The sequence below is a fragment of the Balaenoptera acutorostrata genome, chromosome 11 (genome assembly GCF_949987535.1).
Source record: "Balaenoptera acutorostrata chromosome 11, mBalAcu1.1, whole genome shotgun sequence".
In the NCBI taxonomy this organism is placed as follows: Eukaryota; Metazoa; Chordata; class Mammalia; order Artiodactyla; family Balaenopteridae; genus Balaenoptera; species Balaenoptera acutorostrata.
This window is the reverse complement of record NC_080074.1, coordinates 55,192,368-55,212,495: the sequence shown is the minus strand read 5'-3', so window position 1 is coordinate 55,212,495 and position 20,128 is coordinate 55,192,368. Positions and strand designations below refer to the sequence as shown.

General features: G+C 35.3%; 1 protein-coding gene across 3 annotated transcripts in view; it reads left to right on the top strand.

Annotated features, from left to right (window-relative positions):
- The window catches only part of MON2 (MON2 homolog, regulator of endosome-to-Golgi trafficking), a 126,962-nt gene that overhangs the window by 40,061 nt on the left and 66,773 nt on the right, over nucleotides 1–20,128 (top strand). For all 3 annotated transcript variants that reach the window (XM_007179735.3, XM_057556456.1, XM_007179734.3), the window contains 5 exons: nucleotides 6,455–6,579; nucleotides 6,962–7,098; nucleotides 7,883–8,036; nucleotides 17,529–17,764; nucleotides 19,955–20,036. In XM_007179735.3, coding sequence (XP_007179797.2) covers nucleotides 6,455–6,579; nucleotides 6,962–7,098; nucleotides 7,883–8,036; nucleotides 17,529–17,764; nucleotides 19,955–20,036 — 734 coding nt within the window. The remainder of the gene's footprint in view (nucleotides 1–6,454; nucleotides 6,580–6,961; nucleotides 7,099–7,882; nucleotides 8,037–17,528; nucleotides 17,765–19,954; nucleotides 20,037–20,128) is intronic.

Here is a 20,128-nt window from a genome sequence, read left to right as displayed (position 1 = left end):
GATTTAGGAGCACTGTGTCAGATGCTCCTATCATTCAGGAAATTACAAGGGTTTTAGGAGATGTGTGTCAGGAACCGGGGTCAGAAGTCAATTCTTAGAACAAAAGATGCTCCTAGCCACCCCTATTTACAAGGGTTTTAGGAGCTCTCCTAACCTCAGGGGTGGAGACCAACATATATATTTCTTATTATTTCACAATGCATTATGGGAGTCTTAGATGAGGAGGGAAAGGGGCAGAGAGCCTATTTGAAGAAGTAATGGCTGAAACTTCCCAAATTTGAAGAAGGAAGTGGACATACAAATTCATGAAGCTCAAAGAATTCCAACTGGGATTAATTCAAGAGACCTAAACCGAGACACATTATAATCAAGCTGTCAAAAGTCACAGACAAAATATCTTTAAAGCAGAAAAAGAAAAGTGACTCTTCATGTGCAAGGGAGCTTTCATAAGATTTTCAGCAGACTTCTCAGCAGAAACCTTGCCAGCCAGAAGGGAATGGGGTGATATATTCAAAGTACTGAAAGGAAAAACTGTCAATCAAGAATACTAATCAAAACTTCCTTCAAAACGAAGGAGAAATGAAGTCTTTCCCAGGTGAACAAAAACAGAGAGTTTATTACCTGTGACTAGGCCGAATATATATCACTTCACTATTTATTCCCTAAGTATTATCAGAGTTGTCTTTGGAGGGCTTCTCTCTCTTCCCTCTCTAAAATACATGTTTAACTAGTTAAATTAACATAAGACTATAGAAAGAGAAGACATTTCTCCTTTTCCTTTTCGTATCCGCTAATCAGAAAAGGAGAACCCAGTCTTTTTTCTGTTCTCCACAATAATACAGCATGCTTACATCTTCACCACGACAAATGCAGAATTCACATTTTGTTTCTGTTCCCAAATCAAGAATTACCAACTTAATTATCTTTTATTTTTATAAAACTTGGTGCTGAATTGTATCCCTTCAAAATTTATATGTTGAAGCCCTAACCCCCCCCCCCCCGCCCCCCACAACTGTGACAGTATTTGGAGATGAGATCTTTGGGAGATAATTAGGTTAGACGAGGTCACAAAGGTAGGGCCCCCATGATAGAATTAGTGACCTTATACAAAGAGATATTGGAGAGCGTGCTCTCTCTCTCTGTCTAACATGTGAGGACACAGTAGTAAGGCAGCCGCCTGCAAGCCAGAAAAAGAGCTCTCACCAGAACCCAACCATGCTGCCACCCCGATCTCAGACTTCCAGCCTCTAGAACTGTGAGAAATAAATTTCTGTTATCTAAGCCACCCAGTCTATGGTATTTTGTTATGGCAGCTCAAGCAGACTAAGGCATTTGGTTTCTGTTCACCACTTGTTATCTAGCTGTTCATCCAGTGACTTTTTCAGAGCTACATAAATCTTATTCTTTAGTAATTTCAGTTTTAGATGAAATTGCTGTTATTGAGTGCATATATTCTGGATACTAACAAGTACTTTACATTCATTCATTTAGACTTTACTACAACCCTATAAAGCAGGCTTTTGTATTTCTATTTTACAGCTGAAAAAATGAGGTTCAGGATATTTATGTAGTTTGCCTGAGATCATACAGTTTATAAGCTGCAGAGCTGGGATGTTAAGTAATTCTTTTACACCCCCAAAACCCACACTCTTAACCCCACTGCATTTTATTCTTCACTGTTTTCTTAGTTCTCATTTCTTCCTCTCGCCAAGGCTGCCAGTGCCAAGTTTCCTGTACTGCTCCTCTACCATTCTCTGTATTTTGATCTTAGTCTCCTCGATTTGGGGGGACAGAATGGGGAGAGATAAAAGCACAACCAGCTACAGTAAAGATTGAATGTTGCTGTTTGAAGGAAGAGAAAAGCCTGCTTCTATTCTTCACTTATCAATTGGGCGTGATGACCAGCTGGTAAAACTTCCCTTCATAACAAGGCAGCTCTAGGACTGTGCTGCAAAGATGAATTCTTCAGATATGACATTAATTCCTCAGTGTTATAATTTGTTACATGGAGACTTGACTCATTAGTATGGAACGGTTCAGACATTCTAGTTTCTCCAAGGGCAAAAGTTAGAAGTGTGGTTGTTGTGGGGTGAGATACGTGATTGATGTGGAATGCATCTCTCTTATTTCTCTTGTGTTGTATTTAAACCTGGAAATGATACATCTTAAAGGACATACTAGAGTAGTAATTCTTATACTTTTCGGTTGTAGGACCCCTTTATACTCTTTCAAAATATTGAGGAGCTTTCATTTATATGGATTATTTCTAACATTATTTACTGTATTAAAAATTAAGTCTGAGATAATACTAAAACTCATTACATGTTAACAGAAAAATTTATTTTCGTGAAAGGTACCTATATTTTCCAAAGGAAAAAAAAACATTGTTTTATATTTTTTGCAAATTTCTTTAATGTCTGGCTTAATAGAAGATAGCTGGATTCTCGTACCTTCTTCTATTTTCATTATTTTGTGATATGTTGTTTTGGTCAAAGCATTTGAAGAAAATCTGTCCTCACAATGATATATAGTTGGAAAAGGCAGAATTATTTTAATGGCATTTTCAGGTAATAGTATATATTCTTCTTTGATCTTATACCAAACTGAACCAGTGACTCTTTCTTAAAGGTGTAGAATATGAAACCATGGTAATGACATTTTTATACTCTTACGTTAAAATTCATTGATTCATCTGATGCTTCAATTGTATCCTTTACCCATGTGTCATTTATTATGGTTGAGCAAATGTTCCAAATGTTAATACTTTATACAGTACCAAAAATCACACGTGTTAATATCAGCAACCATTTATCAGAAGAGTCTTTTGTTTTTAAAAAGCTGTCAAGGTCACAACAGCATATATAAGTTTTCCAAAATTCTAATTTTTGTTTGAAAGCTTGAATCTTATCATTGACAATAAATACTGTCCATTGTTTCCCCAAAAGTGACAGGCTTACTTGGTTAATTTTTGAGAAAATATCTGCAATATACACAAGTCTAAATAGTCATAGTTTGCCATATACTTTTTTAGTTAAAATGGTTCTCATAGGAGAAAAAAAGTGATTAGGTCAGTTCCCAGCTGTGCCTTTCCTTCAGACAACCATTGTACTTTGATACACAGCAAAAATACTTCATGTGTACTTCCTGTTTTGTCACACAGAAAATTACAAAGACATGCACGTGTGGGTCAGATTTAATAAAATCAATAATTGTATTTTATTTGTTATTTTATTTTTGTTCATTGTGATTGTGGTCCTTAGGTGAAACAGACCCTTTTATTTTTCTTAATTGTGTGTGATGGTGAAGAATACAATGACACTAGTACAGTTCGGTGCTACTGCCTTGATCTTGCTAAAGCACCAGCTGTTTTACCCACCACTGTTTTGAGTCATCAGTACAAATGTCAATACATTAAAAATGGCAAGTAATATCTTAGTCTTATTATGAAAATAGTGTGATGTTACAGATGTAATGAAATGGTCTGAGGGACCACACTTTGGGAACCACTGCACTGGAGAATCAGTGTTCTTCCCCAGTATTCACCAGCTTATCTCTTATTCTATCAAGTAGCTCAGGGCGGAGAAGATAACTAATCTTCTGTTAATATATAGAGAGTGATTAGAAGAAATTAGAATGCTCCAGTCATTCAGGTACAGATATAATATAGGTAGTACACTATATTCTTTCCATGTTCTGTCATCTGAGCTAGGTGCTCTTCTGCTCTCTGATACACTTAGGCTCCATGCCCAGATGTCTTTTTTAGGAACATATCTTTAAGGAGTTTACTAAACTTAGTTGTAAGTGGCAAGCATATCTCTTTTCTGCCTTTGACTTACTGCTTTTAAAAAGGAATGAATGGGGCTTCCCTGGTGGCGCAGTGGTTGAGAATCTGCCTGCCAACGCAGGGGACACCGGTTCGAGCCCTGATCTGGGAAGATCCCACATGCCGCGGGGCGGCTGGGCCCGTGAGCCACAATTACTGAGCCTGCGCGCCTGGAGCCTGTGCTCCGCTACAAGAGAGGCCGCGATAGTGAGAGGCCCGCGCACCGTGATGAGGAGTGGCCCCCGCTTGCCACAACCAGGGAAAGCCCTCGCACAGAAACGAAGACCCAACACAGCCATAAATAAAATAAATAAAATAAAAAACATAGAATAATCATTAAAAAAAAAATTGGCATCCTTTGTAAAAAAAAAAAAAAAGGAATGAATGGGCTAAATTGACTTGTGCAACTTAATTTTCCACGTCTTTACATATATTTCTCTCACAAAGGATCTTATCACTAACAAATCCACTAGCTATAAGGTTGTTAGCACTAAACAGCTCCTGAGAAATAGACTCCTGCATTTAAATATTCTACAAGACTTTCTTCATTGTCTCCTAAGCAAACAGTTATCTTATGTACATGATACCTTATCAGACATCTATGTGGTATTTCAATGAAAATTTCCACCAGGATGGCTTTGATTCATCTTAAACATCAGTTGTCTCTTGACTATTATTTGGTACCAAAGGACTATAGGAATTCAGAAACATTCATCACCCTTCATGTTAGTATAATGGTGTTCACGGAGTACTTTTGTGCCACAAGAGTTGGACTTGGACCATAGATACCTGTTTCATATGAGTGCAGCCTCTTGGGGGAAAGGCTTAACTTAGATTCACAATAGGCACCTTCCATTGATAGATACCCTTGAGGACAATTCATTGTCCTCAGCCACTAGTTCTCTGATCAGAGTTTCACACTTGGCAAGGAGGGAAGAAGCAAGAGCAAAGCTCCAGACCTCAGGAGAGAGGCTCTCTCTTTTACCCAAATCACAAGATTTTAGTGGCTGTAGTATAAAATTGAGTGATTGTTTGATTTGTACTGTAGTCACTTTTTCATAGGAGAGGAAATGAAAGGAAACTCTTCAAGGCAAGTTTTATAACATTAATAATTCCTTTGGCTGTGATGTACTTGATGTTTCTGAGAGCCTTTATTTTCTGGCTTGAAAACCTAACCAGTGAGCTTCAATTCTGTCACCATTTTAAATTCTACTTTTACTCTAAAGCAGATAGTACACATTTTGAAGGACCTACTCATGTTAAAACTCTTCAGTAGATAAAACTGTTGCCCAGTGAGTCAGTCACTAGCATGATTCTCTCCTTTTCAGTTCTTTACTAAAAGGGGTAATTTTATTTAGAAAAAATAGTAAGCACTGTGCATTTGCATGTCACTTTGTCATGTTTAGGGGATTTTTTTACCCTTATATTTTTCTCATTTGAGTTCTCAGGTAGGTGCAGGTACTTTTATCCTTTATTTATAAGAAGATTACCTAGCTTGTTGTCACCTACAAAGTTGGTGGATAAAGAAGCTGGGCCATGTGATTTCTGATCTAGTGCTTTTCAACCATATCAAGTTTAGGACAGTGACAAAGCTCTGCCTTATGACTTACCCAGTCATAGCAGTCTAAGGATGAAATTGTTTTTAGTTATCCCTCCTACTTTATCCTCATAATTATGTCCTATTTTTAAGCATCTACCTGAAAGGCATTAGAAAATACCAACTGCTAAGACTTTGGGCTAAAATCCTGAGGGCTCCTCCATTCTCGCAATTCCTTGCCTCGCATTATGCTCACTCCTTTTGGAGCACCCCCAGCTAAAACGTCCAATAACCTGCTGTCCTTGGTGTGGAAGTATGATTTAGTTTGGCCTAGCGATCACAATGTCAGGTTAATTCTTACCTCCCAGAGGTCCTGCTGTGTCCTCAACAAATATGTAACAGAAACAACCTTTGAATAAACTGGTTACTTTTCGTTTGTTCATTTGTTCAGTTATCAGACATTTAATGAATAATGTCAAGAATATGCTTTAAATGTTGTTATTTATTTATAAAGAGCTTGCAAAGGAGATGGTTTATATTAATACCAAAGGTAATAACTAATAGTTAATAATGCAAAACTATGTACCAAGCCTTGTTCTGAATACTTTATATATCTTAACACCTGTCAACTGCTACAGGTTCCTTCTTGTTTTCCTACTAGAAAATATATGCTAAACATTCTTTGGCTTATTGCCTCTTTGTTTCTTAAGCAGCATAAGAACATATGGAAAAAGTGTTGTGATATTAATGAAGGGTACATGAGTGTACATGATACATGCTGCCTTCCAGGAATGAGGATAGCATGATGGTGCATAGTGCTTTCTAAAGAATAGGTATAAAAGATTAACCATGTTAGAAGATCATTAGTGTGAGCTTTTGATGATATATTTAGAGAGACACTGATTATTTTTACTGCTATCTTTTCCATATATAACTACTTTTCCCTTCTTTTCTTTTTCTCCGCTCCCCATTATGGATCATAATTTATTTAAAATTAAAAAATTTTATTGGTTTGTCCATAGGAGTAAAAATAAGAATATAATTTATAATTCTTAGATTTAAAGAAATATTATTAAAAATGTTGTGTTTTTTAGGTAACTGAATGTGAAATATTTCTGTCACTTCTGGTGAAATTTCTGGATGCAGATAAACCACAGTGGCTACGAGCTGTTGCAGTGGAATCAATACACAGACTCTGTGTGCAGCCTCAGCTATTGAGGTAAAACCTCAGCAATATTTTGTTAAATGGATAGGTTAATATTTATGCTAGCAGGAAGAGCTTAAATATTTATTTCAAATAATAATGATTTCTAAACAAAGAAAATTGTGTATTGTATGTATATGGAGGGGTGTAGGTGTGGGCAAAAAGTGTGGTTAGGGGTTGCCATCAATTGAATTTACTGAGTTAATATGGCCAAGATAATTTTTTTAGAACACTGACCTCATTCTGAGCCTTTGTCCAGAGTTAGTAAAATCACTCAGGTGTGATGAAGTTTTAAGTATAGCATTGAGACTGATTTATCAACATTACTTGCTATTAAAAAAAGTTAACAATTTTTAATCAAATATTTTCTCCAGAAACATTTAAAATTATTTTACAGGTCATTTTGTCAGTCCTATGATATGAAACAGCATTCTACCAAGGTTTTTCGTGATATTGTGAATGCACTGGGATCTTTTATCCAGTCCTTGTTTCTTGTCCCTCCTACTGGAAATCCTGCTACGACAAACCAAGCTGGTAAAGGCTTAGTCATATTTTGGTTTTTATATTCTGCCATAATTTACAATATTCAGTATTCTGAGAGGATATTTATAGAAATCCTGTGACTAGAGAAATTGAGGTTACCTAAATATATATTTATTTTATAATATTTCTTTATAATATTTTATGTTGTATATATAAATATAAAGATTTACACTTAAAGAATAATTTGATCTCACTGAGGTAACTATGTTTATTTCTTTCCAGAATATATTTTCTTCTCTGATATACTTTCAGTTCCTCTCATCACATAAGAACAAAAGTTTAGATGCTAATTTTCATTTTAGAAGAACCTTCATTTGGTGCCTCTCTTTAAAGAGTGTGGTTACTACTAAGGTAGTAACTAAGGAGGTCTGTTAGTCATTCTTTTAACAAAACAGGTGAACATGATTTAAGTTTGGAAATCAGTGTATAGCTTCTTGTTCCCTTTAACTTCTTTCTCTTCCATTTTTAACTTTCTGATTAGTGGTCTCTTTTGTCCTTTATTCCCACCTCTGATAAAAAGTGATTTAACAAAAGGTATGTTACATAGTTTGTCAGTATTTTTACTCATTAGTACCTTTTATATAAAGAAGGAAATGGTGTTTTGGGGAAACAGGGAGACTCTCTAGTAGCCAAAATAGGATTGATAAATTTCATTTATTTGTGCAGTATCCATTCCTATAGCATAATTTTAAAAAGTTGACCAAGTGTTTGAATATTATAGATTTGTAATTAAGTAGTAAATTGGTGTCTTTGCTTGCTTTCCCTTATCTAACAGGAAGCAATAATTCAGGTGGCCCTGTCTCAGCACCAGCTAACTCAGGAATGTTGGGGATTGGTGGAGGTGTTACTTTGCTACCAGCATTTGAATATAGGGGAACTTGGATACCTATTCTGACTGTAACAGTACAAGGCAGTGCTAAAGCAACCTAGTAAGTAGTAGTAACATTATTTTGTAAGGAATGTTATTGTTGGGGTTTATATTTTATACTAAAATGTTTCTCTCTGCGTTATATTTAAAATTTTAGACCTACTATTTCTAACATATTTAAGAACTAATTTTCTTTTGTCATATTTTGAGAATTTTATCTAGGACTGGATTTTGTTTGTTTTCTTTGTACTACTTGAGGACTGTTAACAGCATTATAAAACAGAATGTGATTTCTTTACCTAAGGACCTATCCACTTGTTCTGTATGGCTTTTTGATTTAAGTATGTGGCTTGATTTCAGGCCTTGTGGACTTAGGTCTTCTGATACTGAGTTACCTTCAGCAAATTAGTTTACCTATTTAAAAATCTCAGTGTACTCAACTATAAAATGGGAGTAGTGATATATTTACCTTTCAGGATTCTCTATGTGAATAGTTAAGTGTTTGGCTGATCACACTTTTAGGGTTTAACACATGGAACTTTTAGTTTAATTAATTAAAGTGTTTAATGGATTCCACATGTTATTTAAAAATTTGTCATTAGACATTTCAGTTTAACAACTACATATTCAGCAGTGTATTGTTGATTTTTCTTAAGTAAGTCTTAGTGAACTGTAGTGCTTACAGAGATAAAGCAACCAATACTACATGTGTTTAACATTGCCACAGTTGTGAGGCAGTTAATTAATATATTTTGAGTAATTGATATGCATAATTAAAACACCGTTCCAGTGACAGTAAATCAAGACTTAAACTGTGAAGCAGAATCTCTGACTAGTTTAAATCATGAATTTGTATGATATGTCAGCCTGCATTGTATCATCACAATGATATTTTACTGTGCAGCTTTTTATTTTGCCTAAAACTGTAAAAGTAAAGAGTCATGGAGGACTGAAATATTGTTATTCTTAGTCACTTAAAAGATTGAAGTTACTGTCTCATGCAGGCTTTGCCTTGCTACAGAGGCTAATGATTGAGTATACTAGAGTATCAAGTTGTAAAAGAATCAGATTTCTAGCACTGAAGGAGATGTTAATAATTATCTCATTCATTACCCCACCTCATTTTTTAAATTGAAACAATCCCAACACAGAACAACATTGCTGCTCTTGTGGACCTTACATTTTAGTGAGTGAGATAGTCAATAAAGATGCAAATAAACATACAGTATCACGTTGGGTAGTGGTTAACTGTTTGAAGAAAAAGCAAGTTATAAGGGTGTAGAGAGTGATCACAGTGAAGATAGGAACAGAAAGGATATATCTGAGGAAATAAGAGTAAGCAAAGACATAATTATTACTTTTTTAATATCTTTATTAGAGTATAATTGCTTTACAATGTTGTGTTAATTCCTGCTGTATAACAAGGTGAATCAGCTATATGTATACATATATCCCCATATCTCCTCCCTCTTGGGTCTCCCTCCTACCCTCCCTATCCCACCCCTCTAGGTGGTCACAGAGCACCAAGTTGATCTCCCTGTGCTATGTGGCTGCTTCCCACTAGCTATCGATTTTACGTTTGGTAGTGTATATATGTCCATACCACTCTGTCACTTCGTCCCAGCTTACCCTTCCCCCTCCCCGTGTCCTCAAGTCCATTCTCTATGTCTGCATCTTTATTCCTGTCCTGCCCCTAGGTTCTTCAGAACCTTTTTTTTTTTAGATTCCATGTATATGTTTTAACATGCAGTATTTGTTTTTCTCTTTCCGACTTACTTCACTCTGTATGACAGACTCTAGGTCCATCCACCTCACTACAAATAACTCAATTTTGTTTCTTTTTATGGCTGAGTAATATTCCATTGTATATATGTGCCACATCTTCTTTATCCATTCATCTGTTGATGGACACTTAGGTTGCTTCCATGTCCTGGCTATTGTAAATAGAGCTGCAGTAAACATTGTGGTACATGACTCTTTCTGAATTATGGTTTTCTCAGGGTATATGCCCAGTAGTGGGATTGCTGGGTCGTATGGTAGTTCTATTTTTAGTTTTCTAAGGAATCTCCATACTGTTTTCCATAGTGGCTGTATCAATTGACATTCCCACCAACAGTGCAAGAGGGTTCCCTTTTCTCCACACTCTCTCCAGCATTTATTGTTTGTAGATTTTTTGATGATGGCCATTCTGACTGGTATGAGGTGCTACCTCATTGTAGTTTTGATTTGCATTTCTCTAATGATTAGTGATGTTGAACATCCTTTCATGTGTTTGTTGGCAATCTGTATGTCTTCTTTGGAGAGATGTCTGTTTAGATCTTCTGCCCATTTTTGGATTGGGTAGTTTGTTTTTTGATATTGAGCTGCATGAGCTGCTTGTAAATTTTGGAGATTAATCCTTTGTCAGTTGCTTCATTTGCAAATATTTTCTCCCATTCTGAGGGTTGTCTTTTCATCTTGTTTATGTTTTCCTTTGCTGTGCAAAAGCTTCTAAGTTTCATTAGGTCCCATTTGTTTATTTGTGTTTTTATTTCCATTTCTCTAGGAGGTGGGTCAAAAAGGATCTTGCTGTGATTATGTCATAGAGTGTTCTGCCTATGTTTTCCTCTAAGAGTTTTATAGTGTCTGGTCTTACATTTAGGTCTTTAATCCATTTAGAGTTTATTTTTGTATATGGTGTTAGGCAGTGTTCTAATTTCATTCTTTTACGTGTAGCTGTCCAATTTTCCCAGCACCACTTATTGAAGAGGCTGTCTTTTCTCCATTGTATATTCTTGCCTCCTTTATCAAAAATAAGGTGACCATATGTGCGTGGGTTTATCTCTGGCCTTTCTATCCTGTTCCATTGATCTATATTTCTGTTTTTATACCATACTGTCTTGATTACTGTAGCTTTGTAGTATAGTCTGAAGTCAGGGAGCCTGATTCCTCCAGCTCTGTTTTTCTTTCTCAAGATTGCTTTGGCTATTCGGGGTCTTTTGTGTTTTCATACAAATTGTGAAATTTTTTGTTCTAGTTCTGTGAAAAATGCCATTGGTAGTTTGATAGGGATTGCATTGAATCTGTAGATTGCTTTGGGTAGTATAGTCATTTTCACGATGTTGATTCTTCCAATCCAAGAACATGGTATATCTCTCCATCTGTTTGTATTGTCTTAAATTTCTTTCATCAGTGTCTTATAGTTTTCTTCATACAGGTCTTTTGCCTCCTTAGGTAGATTTATTCCTAGGTATTTTATTCTTTTTGTTGCAGTGGTAAATGGGAGTGTTTCCTTAATTTCTCTCTCAGATTTTACATCATTAGTGTATAGGAATGCAAGAGATTTCTGTGCATTAATTTTGTATCCTGCTACTTTACCAAATTCATTGATTAGCTCTAGTAGTTTTCTGGTAACATCTTTAGGATTCTCTATGTATAATATCATGTCATCTGCAAACAGTGACAGCTTTACTTCTTTTCCGATTTGGATTCCTTTTATTTCTTTTTCTTCTCTGATTGCTGTGGTTGAATATTCCAAAACTATGTTGAATAATAGTGGTTGAGACTGGAAGACCTTGTCTTGTTCCTGATCTTAGAGGAAATGGTTTCAGCTTTTCACCATTGAGAACTATCTTGGCTGTGGGTTAGTCATATATGGCCTTTATTATGTTGAGGTAAGTTCCCTCTATGCCTGCTTTCTGGAGGGTTTTTCTCATAAATGGGTGTTGAATTTTGTCGAAAGCTTTTTCTGCAGCTATTGACATGATCATATGGTTTTTCTCTTTCAGTTTGTTAATATGGTTTATCACATTGGTTGATTTGTGTATATTGAAGAATCCTTGCATTCCTGGAGTATACCCCACTTGATCATGGTGTATGATTTGTTTAATGTGCTGTTGGATTCTGTTTGCTAGGATTTTGTGGAGGATTTTTGCATCTATGTTCATCAGTGATATTGGCCTGTAGTTTTCTTTCTTTGTGACATCTTTGTCTGGTTTTGGTATCAGGGTGATGGTGGCCTTGTAGAATGAGTTTGGGAGTGTTCCTCCCTCTGCTATATTTTAGAAGTGTTTGAGAAGGATAGGTGTTAGCTTTTCTCTAAATGTTTGGTAGAATTCACCTGTGAAGCCATGTGGTCCTGGACTCCTGTTTGTTGGAAGATTTTTAATCACAGTCTCAATTTCAGTGCTTGTGATTGGTCTGTTTATATTTTCTGTTTCTTCCTGGTTCAGTCTCGGAAGGTTGTGCTTTTCTAAGAATGTGTCCATTTCTTCCAGGCTGTCCATTTTATTGGCATATAGTTGCTTGTAGTAATCTCTCATGATTCTTTGTATTTCTGCAATGTCAGTTGTTACTTCTCCTTTATTCATTTCTAATTCTATTGATTTGAGTCTTCTCCCTTTTTTTCTTGATGAGTCTGGCTAATGGTTTATCAATTGTGTTTATCTTCTCAATGAACCAGCTTTTAGTGTTATTGATCTTTGCTATCGTTTCCTTCATTTCTTTTTCATTTATTTCTGATCTGATCTTTATGATTTCTTTCCTTCTGCTAACTTTGGGGGTTCTTTTTTTCTTCTTTCTCTAATTGCTTTAGGTGTAAGGTTAGGTTGTTTATTTGAGATGTTTCTTGTTTCTTGAGGTAGGATTGTATTGCTATAAACTTCCCTCTTAGAACTGCTTTTGCTGCATCGTATAGGTTTTGGGTCGTCGTGTTTTCATTGTCATTTGTTTCTAGGTATTTTCTGATTTCCTCTTTGATTTCTTCAGTGATCTCTTGGTTATTTAGTAGTGTATTGTTTAGCCTCCATATGTTTGCTTTTTTTACAGGTTTTTTCCTGTAATTGATATCTAGTCTCATAGCGTTGTGGTCAGAAAAGATACTTGATATGATTTCAGTTTTCTTAAATTTACCAAGGCTTGATTTGTGACCCAAGATAGGATCTATCCTGGGGAATGTTCCATGAGCACTTGAGAAGAAAGTGTAATCTGCTGTTTTTGGATGGAATGTCGTATAAATATCAATCAAGTCCATCTTGTTTAGTGTGTCATTTAAAGCTTGTGTTTCCTTATTTATTTTCATTTTGGATCATCTATCCATTGGTGAAAGTGGGGTGTTAAAGTCCCCTACTATGATTGTGTTACTGTTGATTTCCTCTTTTATGGCTGTTAGCATTTGCGTTACGTATTGAGGTGCTCCTATGTTGGGTGCATAAATATTTACAATTGTTATATCTTCTTCTTGGATTGATCCCTTGATCATTTTGTAGTGTCCTTCTTTGTCTCATGTAATAGTCTTTATTTTAAAATCTATTTTGTCTGATATGAGAATTGCTACTCCAACTTTCTTTTGATCTCCATTTGCATGGAATATCTTTTTCCATCCCCTCACTTTCAGTCTGTATGTGTCCCTAGGTCTGAAGTGGGTCTCTTGTAGACAGCATATATACGGGTCTTGTTTTTGTATCCATTCAGCCAGTCTGTGTCTTTTGGTTGGAGCTTTTAATCCATTTACATTTAAGGTAGTTATTGATATGTATGTTCCTATTACCGTTTTCTTAATTGTTTTGGGTTTGTTATTGTAGGTCTTTTCCTTCTCTTGTGTTTCCTGCCTAGAGAAGTTCCTTTAGCATTTGTTTTAAAGCTGGTTTGGCGGTGCTGAATTCTCTCAGCTTTTGCTTGTGCAAAGACATAATTGAAAGAGTGAAGATACATGATTGAGGAAGAAAAATAAGAACAAATAACAGGAGAGTAAATACTTGGCCAAGTTGCAGAATTGCTTTTTTTTTTTGTTAATAGAAGTCTCTACCAAGTTGTTTATTGATTATTTAATCCTCATCAATTAAGAGACTTGGATTTTAACTAGTTCTGCTACTAAATTCTATGATTTTGAGTAGGGCACTTTATTTCACTTGATCTTAATTTTCTTATCTTTAATACAAGGTTAGGACTAAATCTCTAAAGGAACATATAAATGGATTTTCTTTTCTTTTTTTCAGTGCTATAGATACTGACATTACTCACTTCTGAAATCATAAATAGACAGAAAATATTGGGTTTCTTTTGTAAATGGGTTAGTATGTTCACATTGGGACTTACCTGTTGAATTGGTATCTTTTATTCATTCATTGTGAGTTTTAGTATAAAATGATTTTCACTGTTTTCTTTGAAGACATACATATAAATCTTAATTGTGTATACAATTCTTTTTGACTTCTTAAGTGTGTAATAATTTGAAAACTTAAGTGACATATAGACAAGTAGTTTTGACATAATTGATGACAATATATTCTTTCAGATTTATTATACTATGGCTCCCTTCCAAGTTGGGCTTGTGACAGTTTTTTCAACTTGACTTTAATTTTAAAATATTTAAATAAATGGGTTACCTTCAATCTAAAAGTGGAGTTTGTGTAGTAATTATAATAAAGCAACACTGAAACAGTTAAGAAAGTGTGGATTTGTTTAGGTTTGTGGTATAAATTACCTTTTTCTCTTAACTATTCTAGTGCTTAAAGTCTGTACCACAGAATATGGGAATTAGAGTTTGTGATGTTTAGGAGTATTTTATCTGTTTTAGATGCATTTTCCCAATAGATGATATATTCTTTGAGAACAGAGATTTGTCTAACAAGATGCTTGGCACTGATTGGTTTAGTATGTGGCTCTTTAAGCTTTAAGGCTCCTTGGCCTGGCAAAGATTAAACCCATAAACTTCACTTCCCCATTTGAGCTTAAATATCTTGATCAGTAATATAAATATGTTTGTATTGATTACCTAAATTTTAAAAATACTGAGAGTTGGCCCATAAGGGTTAAATTGATAGGCTTTAGAGTCAGACTTGGGTTAAAAACTGCTGACTGATAACTGTCACCATAGTTCACAGTTTCATCATCTGTATCTCTTAGGGTTTTTGTGAGGAGTTAAATGGGGTACATTAAAAAAAAAACCCTTAGTGTCCCAGGCTGAGAGTAAATTGCTCAGTAAATGATAGGTATACATAGGTGTTTTTATTGTTTATTCTGAGTTTTACATCTTTATAAATTTCCTACCTTATATTGATTATGATTAGGAGACTTCTAGAATTTGAGTTTGGAAATTACTTTTATTAGCTTTTCTTATTATGATCTTTAGTGATTTCAATTTTGTTTTTGAGATATAAGTAACAAAGGATAAAATTTGCCCTTTTACAATGTACAGTTCATGGTTTTATTATATTCAGACATTAGGCAACCATAAGCACCATCTAATTTCAGAACTTGTTCGTCACCCCAGAAAAAAAAAAAGCCATATCCATAAGCAGTCATTCTCCAATCTCCCTTTCCCTACCCCTTAGCAACTACTAATCTGCTTTCTCTGTTGATTTGCTTATTCTGGATATTTCATATGAGTGGAATCATACAATAAATATTCTTGTGTGTCAGGCTTCTTTTATTCAGCATAATGTTTTGAAGGTTCATCTATGTTGCAGGTTGTACCAGTACTTTCTGTTTGTGGCTGAATAATATTCCACCGTATGATAATACCACATTTTGTTTATCTCATTGTCAGTTGATGGGCATTTGGGTTGTTTCCACTTTTTGGCTATGAATAATGCTGCTATGAACATTTGCCTGCAAGTTTTTGCATATATGTTTTCATTTCTACTGGATGTATACCTAGGAGTGGAATTGCTGGGCCATATAGTTACTCTACGTTTTACTTTCTGATGAACTGCCAAGCTGTTTTCCCAAGCGACCACACCATTTTACATTTTCACCAACAATGTGTGAGGGTTTAAGTTTCACCACATCCTTAGCAATACTTGTTACTGTCTTTTGATTATAGCCGTCCTAGTGGGTAAGTGGTATATTACTGTGTTTCAAATTTGTATTTCTCTAATGACCAGTGACATTGAGCATCTCATTCATGTGCTTATTGGCCATTTATATATCATCTTGGGAGAAATATCTATTGAAATCCTTTGCTCCTTTTTAATTGGGTTTTTTAAATTATTATTATTGAGTTGTGAAAGTTCTTACATATTCAAGATGTAGTCCCTTATCAGGTATATGATTTGCAAAAATTTTCTTGCATTCTATGGATTGTCTTTTCATTTTCTTGATAGTGTCCTTTGAAGCACGATCATTTTTAATTTTGATGAATTCAGTTTATCTGTTTTTCCTTTGGTCGCTTATGCATTTTGATATCATACCTAACAAACCATTTCATAATTTGAGGTCATAAAGATTTTTGCCCATGTTTTCTTCTAAGAGTTTTTAGTTTTAGATCTTACATTTAGGTCATTGATTCATTTTTTTTTTTTTTAATTTTTTTTAAAATTTTATTTATTTATTTATTTATGGCTGTGTTGGGTCTTCATTCCTGTGCAAGGGCTTTCTCTAGTTGCGGCAAGTGGGGGCCACTCTTCATCACGGTGCGTGGGCCTCTCACTATCGCGGCCTCTCTTGTTGCGGAGCGCAGGCTCAGTAATTGTGGCTCACGGGCCTAGTTGCTCTACGTCATGTGGGATCTTCCCAGACCAGGGCTCGAACCCGTGTCCCCTGCATTGGCAGGCAGATTCTCAACCACTGCGCCACCAGGGAAGCCCCAGTTGATTCATTTTGAGTTAATTTTTGTATATGGTATGAGGTAAGGCTCCAGTATCACTCTTTTACATGTGAATATCCATTAGTTCTTTCCCCATTGAATTATTCTTTCTCCATTGAATTATCTTGACAGATTTCCATTTTAAGGAATTTAAAACCTGTTTGTCATGATTTAAAACAAAAGGTTTGTTGTCTTTCCGTCTGAAAGCTATGTCCTAATTATGGAGTATAACTTGCTCTAAAATTTGAACGTGACACACTGATGCTTTAGGTATTACCTTACCCAGTTGGCTGATTGTATCTGAGATTATAGGATGACAGATGAGCTGGATATCTTACAGTAATAATTTTCCCTAGTATGAAAGCTTCTTTTCCTCTTTATAGGATTGATTTGATTTTATAACATCTTATTTAATTTATTTATTTATTACCTTTTTAAAATTATAGTTAATTTACAATATTGTGTTAGTTTCAAGTGTACAGCAAAGTGATTTCAGTTATACATAAATATTTATAGATACTCTTTTTCAGATTCTTTTCCATTACAGGTTATTACAGGATATTGAGTATAGTTCTCTGTGCTATATAGTAGGTCCTTGTTGTTTACCGATTTTATATAGCAGCTTATTTTAAAAGAAGCTAAGTCAGAGTTTGAGATGGGTTGTAATCTGTCTTTTTCTATTTTGTATATAAGTATTTTTTCTAATGTCAACAATTAATGAAAATACTGGCACAACTTGGGGGAGAAGCAAAACGTGAATTATTAAAATAATCAGTTATCATACTGGTCAGGCCTTAATTTTTCTAATCAGTTTCTTAGAATACCATGAAGGGATCTGTCCTCCAAAGGAAAGAAACCCAGTAGTGATGATTTACTTTTGCTATTCTGTTAATCTTAATTTCTGTAGTCTACAGATTATGAAAATAGTTATATATATTTTCATCATTGTGGCTTCTCATTAAGCATCTGATTTTTTCATAATTTCAGCCTAGAGATGTTGGACAAAGTTGAGCCCCCGACTATACCAGAAGGTTATGCTATGTCCGTGGCATTCCATTGTTTGCTAGACCTTGTACGTGGAATCACTACTATGATTGAAGGAGAGTTAGGAGAGGTTGAAACAGAACGTCAGACTTCTACCGCTGAAGCAGTTTCTTCACCAGCACAGTCATCAGAACAGCAAGAATTACAGTCAACATCAGACCAAATGGATAAAGCAATAGGTATATTATTATGATTCTGTATTTTTAATTTTTATTTTGAAATAATTTTAAATTTACAGGGAAATTGCAAAGATAATAGTTTCCATATATCCTTCACCATGATATTCCAATTGTTAACTACCATATTTGCGTTATCATTCTCTCTATATATATGTCACTATACTTTTTTTCTGAACTATTTGAGAATAAGTTGCAGACATGTTGCCCATTACCCCTTAGTACTTTAAAGTGTATTCTCTAAAAATAAAGACAGTTTCCTACTTAACCACAGTATAGTCACCATCAGAAATTTAGCATCAATTCAATATGTCATCGAATCCCACATGTCCTTCAAATTTTGCCATTTGCCTCAGTGATGTCCTTTATGGTCTAGGATTACATGTTGAATTCAGTTGCATGTCTCTATACTCTCCTTCAGTCTGGAACAATTCCTCAATTTTTCCATGTTTTATATGACCTTGACATTTTTGAAGAGAACAACCCAGTCAACTTGGGTTTGTTTTTGTTCCCTCATAATTAGATTCAATATATTCATTTTTGGCAGAGCTACCACAGAAATGTTGCAATGCTATACACTGGTGATGTTAACTTTTATCATTTGGTTAGTATGATGTGTGCCTTGTTTCTTCAGTATAAAGTTAATTATTAACTTTTTCTGGAGAAATACTTTGAGACACCTGTAAAAGAGAGCTTTCCCTTCTTCCTCATTTATTTTGTTTCATTTATTTATTTGTATTAGTGTAGACTCTCGCATTCCTATTTTATTCAAAGAGTTACAATCTTTGATTATCATTATTTGGTTTGACGCTCATTATCCCTGACACGGCCATTTGGGAGCCCTTTCAAGCTAGCCCCTGTGTCCTTTTATCATCCCATGTCCTTTTGTCATTTTCTGAGCACTACCTTACTGTCTGATACAGCAGTATGTTCTAAGATCATCTTGGATTTTTCTTGCCTAACCTAGGAGTCTGTTATTTTTCCAAGGAGCCCTAGTTCCTTTTAGTGGAGAATAGTATTTAGAAACTAACACATGGGCATTAGGTATGCTTCTTGGTACTTGAATAGAAATACACACATACATGAGCACACATCTATCTACATTTTAAAAATATGTATCTTGGGACTTCCCTGGTGGTGCAGTGGTTAAGAATCTACCTGCCAATGCAGGGGACACATTCGAACCCTGGTCTGGGAAGATCCCACATACTGCGGAGCAGTTAAGCCCGTGCACCACAACTACTAAGCCTGCACTCTAGAGCCTGCAAGCCACAACTACTGAAGCCTGAGCGCCTAGAGCCCGTGCTCCGCAACAGGAGAAGCCACCACAATGAGAAGCCCGCGCACCACAACGAAGTGTAGCCCCCGCTCGCTGCAACTAGAGAAAGCCCACGCGTGGCAATGAAGGCCCCACACAGCCATAAATAAATAAATAAATAAATTTTAAAAAAGATCTTTAAAAAATAAATAAATAAAAATAAAAACATATATCTCTCTATATTAAATACCATGAGGTCACACCAATTTTTTCAATTCCAGTTTAATACCACAGGGTTTACTTTTAACTTTCCATATTTGTAATTTCCTTCTCCAACAGTGAGAAACTTGATCCTATTTTACTCTGTGTATTTACTTATTTGCACGATTTACAGTGTATGTAACCAGTCTCGTGGCTGAGCCTGCTTATCCCAGTGTCTCACTGCCAGCTGGTCACACAGGCCAAAAGTTTGGCCCAATGAAATGGAAGGGAATAGGAACTGATATTATATATATAAATATATATATATATTTTGAAGGTCACTTTTGTAAGAAAGATCTTATCATTGATATGTTAAAACAACTCAGTTTTAAAACTTCTTGGGAATTCCCTGGCGGTCCAGTGTTTAGGACTCTGCGCTCTCACTGCTGAGGGACCAGGTTCTATCCCTGGTGGGTGAACTAAGATCCCACAAGCCACACGGCACAACCAAAAAAAAAAATAGACTTCTTGAATTCTGAAACTATGGTATGGTTTTAAAATTTTCATTTATTCAGATATATATTAAATGTTACAGCTTTAGTATTTAATAATTGAGTTGTTTTTGGAATATTTGCTATATTACCAAGTGATAAGGGGGATTATAGAGTTTGACATATTGTCAAGTTCTGTGACATCTATAATTATCATTAAATATTGTATGTTTTTCCTTTAAGTTAGTAGAGCTGTTTGGGAAGAAATGGTGAATGCCTGCTGGTGTGGTCTGCTTGCTGCACTCTCACTCCTTCTTGATGCCAGGTATTAAGTCTTTGTAAGTTTTATATTGCATGTGGCAGTTAAAAAGAAAACAACAAACCATTAAAATGGTTTCCTTAAATTTATCCTGAGAA